General features: G+C 43.0%; 1 protein-coding gene across 1 annotated transcript in view; it reads right to left on the reverse strand.

Annotated features, from left to right (window-relative positions):
* LOC306938860 (immunoglobulin superfamily DCC subclass member 3-like) overlaps positions 1-14457 on the reverse strand; it is a 46077-nt gene extending 31620 nt beyond the window's left edge. Inside the window, exon 1 of the mRNA XM_079523214.1 lies at positions 14238-14457. Coding sequence (XP_079379340.1) covers positions 14238-14286 — 49 coding nt within the window. The 5' untranslated portion in view covers positions 14287-14457. The remainder of the gene's footprint in view (positions 1-14237) is intronic.
* Positions 14458-15727: the final 1270 nt, after the last annotated feature.

The following is a 15727-nucleotide window of genomic DNA, read 5'->3' on the forward strand; positions in this document are numbered from 1 at the left end:
ACAGAATAAGTCCTCGACATTGTCCACCATTTTATAATAGGAATGTTCTATCCTGAGCCGTGCCTTTAACAGTCCTGCCAACAGGGTCCACACAGCCCACCTCCTGGAACCGATTCCTTCAGCTCATCCAGAAGGAAGAGTAAAGTTTGAAATTTACTTCAAATACTTCAAAATTATCCTTAAGTACAGTACCCCGTAAGGGTCCATTTTGTTTAATTTGTATACACTAAAGGTCCTTTCAAACGGGCAGTGATTTAACGCGCCTATAGTTCATTTTCAATGAGACCTGCGTTTTTTTTCTGTATACGAGCAGAGAAGTTGAGGGGCAACAACGCAAGCGTATTTACGTGTGTGCGGTCCCGTGAAATTGTCCCACGACTCACCAGACCTGGATTCTGTTTAGCTTTTCTTTTTACGCTTGCGTTTTCACGCCCCTCATGAGCAGATCTGGAGCAGACCTGTGTTGATCCAGTCTGCGTTCATCACTGCCCGTTTGAAAGGACCTTCAGAGTTAGAGACCCGAAAGGGTTCATTTGGTTCCATTTGTACACTCTCAGTGTTACAGACCCTTAAGGTTCCCCTTCGTTTCATTTGTACACTCTCAGAGTTACAGACTCTTCTTAAGGGTCCACTTTGTTCCATTTGTACACTCTCAGAGTTACAGGCCCTTCCACTTGGTTCCATTTGTACACTCTCAGTGTTACAGACCCTTCAACTTGGTTCCATTTGTACACTCTCAGAGTTACAGACCGGTATCGGTCCATTTGGGTCAATAGACTCTCAGAGACAGGGTAATTTGGTTGCTATATCAATCATTGAGTTGCATGGGGACCGCCTGTCTATAGGACCCCCTGGGGGGTCCCAGGACCCCACGTTGAGACCCAGTGATATAAAGGCTGATAAAGGGGGAGACCTGGATGGAGAAACATTATGGGGCCATTTTCACTCCACACACAAAACCATCAGACTTGATTGACAGTCTTTCACACATGACCCCCCCCCAAAAAAAAATTTGCCCTGGTCTCAATAGCAGCCAAATGGTGCAGACCCACCCAGCCAGGGAACAGCAGAACAATGCAGGAAACTTGGGGGAGAAGTGGTGGAAGTACATTTACTCAAGTACTGTCAAGTACTCAAGTACAATCACCCACACACTTCTGGATCTGATGCGTATAAGTAAGCTAATGTACCTGTCTGAGACAATAATGTGTATTATTATTATTATTACCCTTGCCTTATTATTATTATTATTATTACTATACCCTTATTATTATTATGTATTCTCTTACTTGCATGCATGTTGCACAACAACACATCACTGCTTGTACTCGTATAAGTCAGTGACAAGTCAAACATGACTGTTGATTTGTAAATCTTGAGATACTTTTACTTTACTGTCCTTTTTATTTTATTTTTGTACTACTTTATTACATCCCATAGGCAAATATTGTACTTTTCACTGCACTATAATTATTTATAAACTGCAGGTAAAAGTTACTTTGTAGATTTTGATTATTAATGTATTAATACATACCGGAACCAATTAAGCCCTATGTTATACCTTTGTCCATTCAAAAATAGCAGATCTACGAGCTTATAGATATGCTATTTTTCTAAAGAGTTTGACACGTTTCGAACACTTTAGGAATAAAGAATTGTGAAATGAGATATTCTGCTGCATAATGAGCAGCAGAATATCTTTAAGTATACTTTAAGTATATGTTTCGATACCAATTAACTCTTAAGTTACAGGACTTTCACTTTCACAGCGTCTACTCTATATCGTGGCATTGCTACAGCATGGTCCGCGGTCAAACAACATATCATATCTACATAACATCAACGTATCCAATAAAACAATTCAGAACCGCTAACATATAGCAACATACGTTTTTCTGTTGGGATATAGAAGACATTTTAATTTAAAGAATTTCGTCCTCCACTGGTGAGAACAATACAGGACCTGGGGGAGGATGGGTGGTCATGGGTTTCCACGCCGGGGTCAAGTGAGGAGAGCCTGCTATTGAACCAGCTGCAAATAACGCACAACAATAGCTTTGCGATGATGCTTAATTCTAACCCCCCAAACCTCTTTAAAAAAACTCCCATCAGCCATCGTGCAGCCGCCCGCTAATACCGCCATCTGCCCCTTGTTATGCATCCCCTCCGACCCCTCCCGCTCCCCTGTCCCCTTTCACCCATCCTCCTAAGGTGACTTTCCCATGACACCCAGTCGCTCGGTCCCCTTCTCTCGCCTTGACCTTGGGGGACAATCGCCTTCTCCTCGTTTTCTTTAGTTGTGTTTTATATTTTGGGGGGTTGACCGTGAGCAATGTATGTCCCCAAATTCGAAGCACCCCTGCACAGAGTGACCCCGCCATCGTAAGTCGCCGCTGTCTCCCTCCCAGCTGTTGTTGAAAGGTGATGATGATAGGGACAGCGGGCTAGTCTTGAACTTGCGTGACGCGAGATCAAGTTCAAACGAGGAGCTTTTGCAGCAGCATCTGCTGTTTAGCAGCGCCACCTCTGTTCTGGTCACTTTGTGCGACGCAAACCCACATCTTCCATGTTTTGGCCACTAGTTCTCAAAGTGGGGTCTGGGGACTCCCAGGGGCCCTTGAGGTGGTTCCAGAGGGTCCCAAGGAGAATCTAGCATCAAAATTAGTTTAACTAGTTTGACCACATTTTTGGATATTCAACATATAGCAGATCCACAAGCTCACAAGGTGCCGCAACGATACACCTTGTGAGCTATATTTTTCAAACATTTTGACAATTCTTGAAAACATATATTTGGGGATTATTTCAAACTCTTTAAACACAAATCTTCTATTCTGGGGGTCCCTGGAAGGCTGGCACAACATACAGTATTTTCAAATGGGGGTCCATGGAGCAGCCAAATACATATTAATTTGGCGGTCCTGTAGTTTCTATTAGCTTGGAATCCCCTTCGACAATGTCAATGCAGGTTTCTGGACTGTCCACAGCCCCCCAATGAGACACAGAGTGAAAGACAGAAATGGTGCCATCTTACAATGAGTGTGTGTGTGTGTGTGTGTGTGTGTGTGTGTGTGTGTGTGTGTGTGTGTGTGTGTGTGTGTGTGTGTGTGTGTGTGTGTGTGGGGGGGGGGGGTGGGGGGGGGGGGGGGGTGGTCATTTATAATTGGTCCTCACTATAATGTAAGGACAAATTATATGAAGATGAAGTTGAAACTGGGCGATGTGCTCCTTTATTGACCACTTAAACCCTTAATAGTACACTTAAATCGTACTTGGTCCACTTTTTTCTCTGCTACACTAAATCTCGTTGCCAAATTAGCTATAAGCTCAAGCGCTCTGAGTCTGAGCTTGTAGACTGGCAGTGGTGGAAAAGGTATTTTATTATTGTTTTGTTTTTTTTACTTAAAGGAGTATTACGCACCACATGAAGTCTTGAATTCAAGAGTTTTGTTAGTTCTTTGTTGCATTCCTAAGCCAATAATTTGATGACCTGCATAGTCTACGATTATGTAGAAAACTACATAGTGAAAATAGCAGCTCTATAAGCTATAAGCAATTGTTGTATGCTACCATTTTTTAATATCAATTCCTTGAAATGTACAGTAAGAACTAGAACGCACACGCACACGCACACGCACACACACACACACACACACACACACACACACACACACACACACACACACACACACACACACACACACACACACAGTCACACACATACATATATTTTTTTCCTTCTTTATCTGCTTCTCGATTATTCAATTAACATACACGGTCTGCTTTCTGGCCTGAGAATCATAACTAAACATTCAGTTTTTATGCTCCACATATCTTGAACAAACTCCCAGGAACTTAAAAAAGTTAAAAACCTTTTTGCTGTTCCAATACCAATACCCGCGTGGTAAAACCTAAAATTGGTATCACAGAGTATGCCAGTCAGCACTATATGCCATTCCAATACCATGTAATTTCATCATCATAACATGTATGATGATGTATGATGATAAGACTGCCCCTCACTTCACACAGGTGTGATGTTTAAATTACACATCGGATCAGTATCGGGAATGAAAATGGTATTGGTCATCTCTATTTTTGAGGTCCAGCTTTTGGTGTGTGTAACCCAAATTTTGTCCTAACACAAACATTAAATGCCATTGACAATGAATGGACAATTGTGAGTGTTTGTGCAGGGACGTTGGCACGTTGCTGACCCTACTCGTACTATATTTTGCTGCCCCCCCTCCCGACGAGAGCGCTGGGTTTCCTCATGCAGATCGGACGCTCATTATAACGTGGCAGAGAAAATAGTTGTCGGCTTGGCACTTTTTGGCACATTTTGTTTCCCCCCTCGGCGTGTTGCCTTACGTGCAGTGCGTATTGCGCGCATACAAGCGACATCGCTGTGTTTGTGTAAACACAAACATTGCGTAACACGAACATTGAAGACGAAGGTGAGGATGCAAATTCTGATTGGCCGGAATGAGATGATGTATGATGATGTACGATGATAAGAGCGCCCCTCACTTCACACGGGTGTGGTTTTATTTTTTCTACTGCCCTCCTCCATGTAGGCCATATCCATACCAAGCAGGTAAATCAATGCACGCATGCATAAAACATAGTCCTCAACAGCAGTGCTATTCATGGCAGCTGTTTCTATATGATGTCAGAATCATGCTATATTATGCACCTTCCATGATAGAACACTTTCAAGGTATTACACAACTGAATTCTTCGTGGTTTTAAAGGGATAGTTCGTTTTCGTCGCATGCTAATAATTTGATGACCAGTAGTGGATGACCACCCTATGGAGACACAAATAGTCTCTTTTGTGTCTCCATAAAGGGAGCCACGTCCTTTAACTTCCGCCAATAGAGGCTATGCGTGTGACATCATCTTAACCGGAAGTTGTGTGGGAACACATGTATGGGCTTGATGGCCCATACATCCAAACAGAAAAGTCACACAATCTAATTGTATTAAACAATGTTAACTCACCACAACACAGCATGGAAAGCTTGAATTATCATTATCCTAGGCAAAGCTTTCTCCATCCACCAAGTTTTTCCATCTCACAAAACCATTATACAACAGGTCATTTCGAGGAAGCAATCTGATTGGTTGAAACAGCCTTCTATAGCCGTGCTTAAACGATGATCGAACGCCTAATCAAAACATAAAAATCAGCTGATCTGTTCTCCCAGAGTGCAGCCGACTGGGTTTAGGCTAGCGATTTTCTTGAGACATTTGTGGGACAAGGGTGTGCTTTAACTTTCATTAATGCACTTCTGCGCTGCCTGTATATGGAACTCGCCCTGAGAGCTGATCGTTCCTGCAACAACGCAGGCGTGTATTAATGTTGGTAAAGCACACCCTCTCGTGTAATATTGCTTAATTGTAACACACACACACAAACACGCCAATGACAGCAAGCAATACCCTAGATTGAGTGTCTTCTGTGTACACTACAGATTACACGGTTTTGTATGTTCCCATTAATATTAACCTTGCAGCAATATTTTCAAAAGATGCAACTCATGATAGGATTATTAAGGCCAGGCAATTTTCACTCTGATGGTGGACATTGGCGGTTATTTGCATGCAGAACATAAAAAAGGTGAAATATGGAGATTACAAGGTTTCTGCCCAACCGCAATTACATCGTCCATTTTTGATGTGTAGGGGTGGGGATCCCACAAATGACTCAGCACCAGGGAGGGAGCCCCCTCAAAACCACCATATCCCCCCCTCCCCTAAATGGGACCCTGGGTTCACCGGCCCAGCTCAGCTGTGTCCTGGATGAACTGATATAACCCCCCCCCACCACTCTGACTAGCCTGCTGTCCCTTGTCTCTGCTGGCTGCATGGCCAGTGATGAGATTCAGAGACCCCTGGGGGGAGGGAAATGGGGGGACATGGGATGGGGATGGGGATGGGGCGGGGGGGCTTGCATCCCAGGTTAGAGCAATGCTTATCGAACGCCTGGCACCGAGACCTTTAGGGACCCAACAGTGTCAATCTCCTATAAAGCAGGCAGGCGTATGTGTGTGTGTGTGTGTGTGTGTGTGTGTGTGTGTGTGTGTGTGTGTGTGTGTGTGTGTGTGTGTGTGTGTGTGTGTGTGTGTGTGTGTGTGTGTGTGTGTGTGTTTCTAATATGCGGAGTGGACATACTGTAAGCAGGGTTATGTCACACAAGGACACTTTATGGTTTGGTTTATGCAACGATTCTCAACCTTATTTTGTTGATATGCATTAGACCACGGGTCGGACCCCCATTTGATACAGGACCCCCCGAGCCACACTGTAAATGTAAAAGCCTCAGCGTTCATTTAACTCAGAAATTTAACCAAATGGACCCATAAAGCTGCTTGATAAAGGACATAACGGGAGCTACAATCCTTACAGCCTGATTTGCTTTTGGATAGGCTAACTCCATGGTACCATTTGTACACTCTTTGGAGTTAGGAACTATAGGAGTGAGATGTTTACTGTGTAGTATTAAGAAGCTGATGTTTAAATGTGTTTTTCACAGGTTTCAGAGGAATTAGGAGGACCCTCGATGCTTACGAAGTTGCTTTTCAATTTTCCCCCAAAATCTCAAAGCCAAAGCCAGTTTTTGCATTTCAATCAGTTATTATCATATTCATAGCATGACTTCCGTCCGTTTGAGTTCCCTTTTTGGGCTGGTGTTAAGATTTTTAAAGAAAGCCTCTCTGAATGGCGATACCAAAATATACATCTCAATAGCGCACTCTGAATTAGCTTGCTGAAATGTGCACCGGCCTTGACACACTATGGCATTGACAAAGAGATCGATGGAGGGCTCCCTCCTTTTGTGGTTTGACTGCGTTCAGACGTTAAGACTCCTAATCAGTTCGTATGCACGCCTCCGAGGCAGCAGCAACACGCATGACGGATGAAAAGCCAGGGCCAAGAGGCAGGAAAGAACCTCCATAGAAGGGATAGTTCACCCACAAATTCCTCACCCCATGAAGGCTTGAATTCATGCAGATGTTCTTGTTTATTGTTTTGTTTTGTCGCTTTCTTGTTCCAATATTCCAATGTTTGATTAATTTAAGTAAATCAAGTTTTGCAAATGCAAAACTATACTGTATATAAAAATAATCATAATAACTCCAAAGTAACTCTCACAGTGTAATTACTGGGAGGACTAGTACTGTCCATGTTTATAAGATAAATGCTTTCAATTTAGTACTGCTCTTGTTAAGCTTAGCCAACATTGCACAAATGTACTGTTGAACATTACCACTGCTGCTGTAGTATAAAGAATACAGGTAACTGTTGTTATAAAACATGTATAGTATCTTGCACATTTGTCATGTTGATGTGAATACTTCAGTGCTATTACGATTGCTGCTATAGTACAGTGGTTCTCAACCTGTCCCCACGTGACATTCTGGGGGTCCCCAGACAACAGTGAAGTGACCATTTTAAGTGACTTTTAAGACCTTTGTAATACCTAAAAAAAGGGGGGGGGGTATTACTGCATTAAAAGTAATCAACAAACTATACTATAAAAACTGGTCAAACAAAGCCAAATTGTCAAATAATGTAAGAAGAAAAGATAGCAGATCTACAAGCTCACAACACCTTGTGTTGTGAAATTGCATTTAACTACTCGTAAAGTACGTCTATACGCCGATGACAACTCACCCTACAACAACACTGAGTCTGTGCAGCATTGGGGATGAACAAAATGTTGATGAGGGTGGCGGAGGGTGCGATAAATTTAGATTTCTTTTAGGAGAGGAAGGGATGGGGGCTGGCTGTCCAGCGAGCGAGGGACCCGACCGACCCCCACTAGTACCGCAGGGCTGCATGGTGGTAACCCCTAGCCCCTTGAGGGTCATGAGAGAGGTGGCGGAGGCGGAATGGATGCATGGGGGGAGGACAGAGGGAGATGGATGGAAGGACAGCTTGTGTGTCCCACCCCTCCCCAATCCCTTTCGTTGCCCTGCTCAGCCCATTGTTTACTAGAGAGCTGCATGTGAACTTCACACATTGTGCACCATGGCCTTGACACCCAGGAGCCAGAGAGAGAGAGAGAGAGAGAGAGAGAGAGATGGGGAGGAGAGTGTTTCTGAGGGATAGGGATAGCATGCATGTATGATGTGGTCACTCACTGGGCTATTGGCGTGTACTTAACTCTGAGTGTTCAAATGCAACCAAATGGACCTATCTATCTATCTATCTATCTATCTATCTATCTATCTATCTATCTATCTATCTATCTATCTATCTATCTATCTATCTATCTATCTATCTGTCTCTGATCAGACGGATGGAGACTCTTAACTGTGCTGTCTGATGGTTAACAGAAATCACCAGGTTGTGACCATTATGTCAGGTGACGTCATTACTGTTCTGCATGAAGAAAGATAATGCAATCATGAGACTGGAAGTAAAGCTTTTTTCTGTTCCAGCTAAATAAAAACTGTAAGCTAAGGGGTTGAAACTATTAAGCATATGCATTCACAATTGTTTTGTGAATTTGAAGTGCTTTTACATTGCTTGAGTATGCCAATGATACTTTCAATCAACTATAATTACTTGAAAACGTCTGTTACTAGTTATTCAAGTTATTTTGTAACAGAGGTTTGAACGCTGTTCCGAATGCCGTGTTAACATCCGTGGCTAAGTATAGGGAGGTATACCAAGACGATCATAGATACGAAAGCAAATGTCAGACTCGATAAAATCTATGATAGTCTTGATCCAAAGGCTGCCGTAAGCCCTATCATACTTTGATTATTATTACATTTAATTTGAGGCTCTACTTTTACTTTGGTACACTAAAGTAGCCTATATTTAGATGCCAATACTTTTGTAGCCTACTTTTATTCGAGTAACTCGAGTATCTATCTAAATGGTTGCCATTGCTACTCCTACTCCTACGTAAGTACATCAAATCAGTGTTTCATCCGTGGAGTATTTCTTCCACCACTGCGCACACACACTTCCAGAAAAGCCACTTGGTAGCGCATGAGCAGCTATAGCGGGTCCCTCCTCCTCCTGCCATGTATCCATTACGCAGGGAGGGGGTGAGTTTAAACAAAGCTGTGAATACACGGACCGGGAGGAGAGGCTAGTGGCATGGAACATGGCTGGGTGGAGGGTGTGTAGCCCCCCAAAAACTCTGCCTGGGGGTTGACTCCTTTGTCCGGCTAATAGGAGTTAAACTCAAACCAAGTTCCTTTCGCCACGCTACGCAAACATACTATTGTATCCTGGGTGCTAGGTGCACTGCCCGGGCCCTTTTGTTTAAAGCCATTGATTGCTATTGTCAGTCATATGGCAAGTTCAAAGTCGAGCTAAACAGCCTCTGCACTCCAGGAGAGAGTAGAGCGGAGGTGAAACAGGCCCACCTCAATGTTGGCATGGTGGGATACTGGGATTATTGGTGTTTTTCTTCTTCTAATCACTGTAAAATCTGTGATGCTAATTTGAGATTGTACAGACCCATTCGGTTCCACCTGCACTCTCAGAGGGTCCATTTAGTGTACACACTCAGAGTTGCAGACCTGGAAGGGTCCATTTGGTTTCCCTTGTACACTCCCAGAGTTGCAGGGGTCCATTTGGTTCATTTCAATCAATCATTTAGCTGGGGACCCCCTGGAGCCCCGTCAAGGACTCCTGAAGGGGTTTCCTGGGCCACAGCATCTGGATACTGACCACAACATCTCTATTCTAGGCCTGGCACCATAACAGGTGAAAATACAATAACATTAATTTCATGCATTCAGCAAAAATAAATAGATTGCACAGCGGAAATAAACTTCTGCTAAAACAGCAGATCTACAACTTTACAACGCAAGCTTTTCTGTTGATGGCTCTATGGAAATCACGGCTTTGTGGGGCTAACAATCGGCACAAATTGCAAATCTACAAGCTCTGCTATTTTCACGGAAGTGATTTAGCGTATACGGTGTAGGTCAAAAGTAGGACAAGTCCTTGTATATTGAGTCCTTGAGAATCTGATCAACTAAGTATGGGGTTTAAGTGGTTAAATGCGAGCTTATTGTTTGGAGAGAAAAAATAATCACTTTTTCAGAAGCCAATCCTCAATTTTTTAACCTATCGACAGCAGGGCTGTGGCCATTGATTGATGGTGGGTGGCATGCACCCATGGGACTCCCTGCTAAGATGTTCCCCATCTGCATTGGGAGATTGGCTGCTCTCTGATTTGTGTTAGCGGCCCCCCACCACCATGGACGTAGAGTACATTTACTGTACTTAAGTAGAATTTTTGACTTTCACTTTACATGATTATTTAAATTGTGTATAGGCCTACTTTATACTTCTACTCCACTATATCTCAGAGGAAAACATATTGTACGATACAGGTATACAACTTTAGTTAATTTATACAGAAACATGCACTAACCACTTAAACCGTACTTTATAATTTGGCTATTTTCGAAGAAGATCGAGAAATATTGAAAAATGCTAGCACTTACTACCAAAAACTTTTATATACTTTCGTTCAAGTCAAATACGGAATGCAGGCCATTTACTTAATGTAACAGAGTCTTTCTGTATTGTGGTAATGATACTTTTACTCAAGTAACAAAAGAGAAATAGTATTTCTCTTCCACCACCGCCCCCCACCCCAGTCCCTCTGCCGATCGATAAGCAATAATGTCCAATGTGATGGGAAAAGCCCACCTCCCTGTGTGTGTGTGTGTGTGTGTGTGTGTGTGTGTGTGTGTGTGTGTCCAGCTTCCAAGTTCCAATCACAGAGGCACAGGGGCCAAACAGAAGGGGCCCGCACTGACTTTGTATTAGGGAAATGTCATTAAAATCAGAAAGCCTTGTGGGGGCCACTGGGGCCCCTGGAAGACTTAACCCATTAAAACCGGGAAAGTAATTTTACTGTTATAGTATACTGTAGGAGAAAACTTTCGCACACCTAGAAATTAGGCGTATGCACAGGTGCGTATAGGCCAGTGGACATCAATGAAAGCAATAAGGTACACCCGCACACTGTGTATTTGCTTGGTACATGAGTATTGTCTTATTTAATGAGGAAGGTCCCTCCGGACCTTCCTCAGGCTGTTAAACTTATAGTATACACATACAGTATACAGGGTTGTTGGTATATAATATCATCGCTCACACAGACACCTTCAACATGTGCTTCCAGTTCAAATCTGCTGCTGAGCTAATCAAATGAAACTATGGGAAAATGAACCGGAACAGGAAATAGGTATACTTTCTGAAAACCATGGACTATAGTTATTCACAGACAGAGCTACTATAGACAACTTATCTTTGTATAATGCTCATGATAATATGGTACCATTTCTGTCTACTCTCAGAGGAGGCCCAGGAAGCCGCCTACCGGGCAGTGACATCATCAACTAAGCTAATAGAAACTGCAGGCTTTCTATTTCTGGAAAGTTAGCATGCTATAATGGAAGCCATATTGTTCTGGCATGAATCAAAATCAAAATCTAACAATTTGTTTGGGGGGGGGAAAAAGAAGAAAAAACAGAGAAGAAAAACTTCCAAACGATGATGCCACTGGTATAGGTGGGTTTCTGAACTGTCCACAGCTGCAGCTAATCAAATTAATAATGGGTGTGTTCAATTTAGATTCTGTTCAGAGCCATGCACGTGCAAGCAAGCATACAGTAGTCAGTATATTGTCAACGCACACATTGACACCATCTTCATATAACTGGTCCTCACTCATGATGCTCATTTGGAGATGGCAGCATTTATGTCTTAAAAATGTCTGTGTCTCTCCCTGGAAAGTTTGCGTGTTGACTGAGTGAACCAACTATACCTGTAAGTGAACTAAACCATATAGTATAGCCTATACTGAAATCAGAAGAAATTAAACATCATGAGTCATGACATGTCGTTTCAGGCAGAAACCTCATATCTCCATGTTTCAGCTTTCTGAGGGGGTTGGGGGTTTAATGTCCTATTTCGTTCTACAACAGTGTTGCTCAAGAGCAGCAAAGAATAGCAGATCTGCTATATGTCCTTGTGTGTGTGTGTGTGTGTGTGTGTGTGTGTGTGTGTGTGTGTGTGTGTGTGTGTGTGTGCACACATGTGTGTTTTTATCCTTTTTTACCATTTCCTGAAAAGTAACGGTTTTGGAGTGACAGCGTTTCCAGTTTCCACTCCCGTCCGTCAGTGACGATATTCGTGCTTTCTTTGTGGTCAGGTCAGTGTTGTGGACAAACAGCAGCAAACCCCATTAGGTCAGACGGATTTGGATTGGGACCGTCAGACTGTGACATGGGCTGTCACAAAGTCCCCTCGTCATTAGCATAAGCCACCTCTGTCTCCGCGAATAGAGAATAGAGATGTTAGCCAGGAGCTCTAGTCACACCAGTGTGTGTGCGCGCGTGTGTGTATCTGCGTGCGCGTGTGTCCAGGGTAATCCCCCCCTACAGCTGCCCGTGACCGTGTCCACTCCACACACCCACCCACCCACACACACACGTACGTCTTTAATAAGGTCTCAATCCGGGGGTGTCGGCCAGTGTTATGGAGATGAGGGGGTGCAGGGGTCAGGTCAGGGAAGGGGTCTGGTTGGTTGGGGGGGGGGGGGGGGGGGGGTCACCCTATTGTCTCTCTGACTTTTTTCTGGTCCCTTCTGCTCGGACCCCAAAGGTTAGCCCCCCCCATCCCCACCACACCTCCTTGGTCATAGTCACAGCCAAAAAACCCCGGAAGGTCATAGGTCACTGGTCCTAACCCCCCCGGCTGGGTGATGGTGGGAACACAAATAAACAAAAGGCTGCTGCTCTGCTATACCGGTGAATCTCTTATTGATATTATTTATTCGTTTTACTTCATAAGGACCACTTGCATGGTTTGATCATGCATTACCATTTGATATACCATTTTATTCATCAATGGGACCCCCAATATATACACTGTAAAATGCATTGTGTTTATTTATTTATGTCTGACAGTGTGCAAATGGCACCAATTCCATTTGTGCACTGCAGACCTCTAAGGGACCATTTGGTTCTATTTGTGCACTGTCAGAGTTACTGGTCCATTGGTCCCCTTGGAGGTCCCCAGAACCCATGTTGGGAAACAGTGATCTAACCCCCTATAATAACACACAAAGGAAACCACACAAGCCTAAATAATAAAACAAATGCAACATTCTGAACAGAACAATCTTAGTCCTTAAAGTATTAACAAAAAGCCTGCATGCATGGTCACATTTCCTAAAATCAATCAATATACAGATTGAAGTCCTGTGCCATGTCCACATTGTCCCATGCATGCAATACTTGACCTTGAAACTTTTCAAACTTGATCTTTTCCTAAATCATGTCGATTGTCATGAGCAAATATGTTGCTTTTATGTGAGTGGTTTAGTTGTAGGACTCTGAACTGACATAGAGCCTGCCTGCACAAATCTGAAATGATTCAAAATTAGATAAAACAGCAGGCCTATGTATATACTTTAGTTGAATGTGTCTCCTCAAATCAATCCACCGTTCATGGCAAGTAGCCTGTCCTTTAGAATGAAAACCGCTCCGAGGCTACCTGTCCTTAGCCCTATAGCTGTGCAGACTGAGAGAGCATCACAGAACAGAAGCAGGTGGATTTGCATGCAAGGATCACTTATGCAAGGGCAGCTGATATAACAAAACAAAGCAACACAGCATTAAAAAATTTAACAATTGTATCATGACTGCCTGCCTGGCTTTATGAATATCCTAATAGAATATTTTTCCAAACTGTTCCAAAAACTGTTCCAATTACTGGACTTTACTCTTATGGGGGTCTCTATATGGCTCAAAATCATTTCAGATGGGGGTCCCCGCCCGGACAAATACATCCTTGATCCTTAATTGACATTCTTGAAAACCAATGGTCTGTAATATACAACTCAAACTTAAATAACACATTTCCACAATATATAATAAATAAATAATGCCCCAAATCCTCCTTTACCATCATCAGATAAAGGAGCGCACGGAACGCAATGATCTATTTCGGTAATTAGCTCAATCACAGCTCATTACATTGTCAGATATGCATTTAAGTGCAAGTTCACAATTTACAGCCTATATGCCAAAGAAAGGTTTCCTTTACAACCCAATAAATAGCAACGGGACAGTCGCTCGAACGCAGGTGCGATCCGTGTCATCACTCATCACATCTAGGCTAACATCAGCAGCGACACTTGTCTCTGGCTTGAAGCCAAGAAAAAACTTTAAATTTATACTCACTCAAACAGACACACGTCGCCAAACAAGCGAGTAAAAACCTCGGTATCATTTTTTTGGTTGTTTGGATCTGGCTTTCTTTGGTGTCAAGCGTCGTCTTGTCTCCCCCTCGAACCTCCCAAGATCAAAAAGCTTTGAAAAAAGTATTCCAGCGAAATATTGTGTTTGTCTTTGGTAATAAAAGCTGGAAAGGAGAGATTCTAGTTAATCAAATCATCATGTCTATTGTTTTGTTTTTTGTTTGTTTTTTAATCCGGGCTGGCTGGTCCCCTAGTGTGCTGGTCATCACGTCCAAAGCTACTTTGACCATACTCTCTGTACGCGCACCTCACGGTCAACCAGGCTCATTAGCTATGCAGCGTTATCGCGGGGTGGGAGTGTCACGGCTCATTAGTTATGCAGCGTTGTCGCGGGAGCGTGAATGGACACGATAAACTGCTTCCTGGTAGGTTGGGCCCGGTTCAACCAATCACAGAGTCCGGGCTGTGACTGTGAGAGAGGGGGGTCCGCCGGTGGTGGGGTCATTCATTTGAACGGAGTGGTCTCTAGGGACAGCCGTGTGGTCAAACATGGACACGCGCGCGCACACTTACACCCTGCCCTGGCCTGACTCATTCTCTCTCGCTCTCTCTCGCAATCTCGCTCTCTCTCTCTCTCTCTCTCTCTCTCTCTCTCTCTCTCTTTTTCATTGCTTGATTGAAGTATATAGCCTATTAACAGTTTGCAGAATTACAGTTTTACAGTACATTTCAATAATAACTCAATACAAAAACAGTGAGTGGACGACCCAATAAACTACACTTGTTTACAAGAGGGTCCACCTTGTTCAATTCATCATAACATTTAGAGGCGTACAAATATACACTTCTATAGCGAAAGAACATGAAATCATCATAAAGGAGGTAAAAAGGGAAAATAAAACATATAGTGATGGGAAAAAGGGGTGGGAGGGGGATTCAGATTTTATGGGGGCAAGCTTCGAATTGCAGCCGTCCGTAGGTACCCTCTCTCTGATCTCTCTCTCTCTCTTGCACACACACACACACACACACACACACACACACACACACACACACACACACACACACACACACACACACACACACACACACACACACACACACACACACACACACACACACACACACACAGTCACACACACAGTGTTATGTGATGCTTTCATGACTCATGAGGCTGCTATATGACAGTTTAAATATAGTCTATGATGGTATATGGTGGCCTATGCCCTACCACTGGGTGGGATATGATTTATGATATGATATGACATATGGTATGATATATAGGCTATGATATGAATGAATTAATGATATATATGATATGATATGATATGATATGATATGATATGATATGATATGATATGATATGATATGATATGATATGATATGATATCACCTAATTTTATTTTATTTTATTTTTTCCATAAATGAATGCTATTTACCTTTGTGTGTTGGTTAAAAAAATATTGAACCAAT

The sequence above is a fragment of the Electrona antarctica genome, assembly GCF_951216825.1.
Source record: "Electrona antarctica genome assembly, chromosome: 15".
Classification (NCBI taxonomy): domain Eukaryota; kingdom Metazoa; phylum Chordata; class Actinopteri; order Myctophiformes; family Myctophidae; genus Electrona; species Electrona antarctica.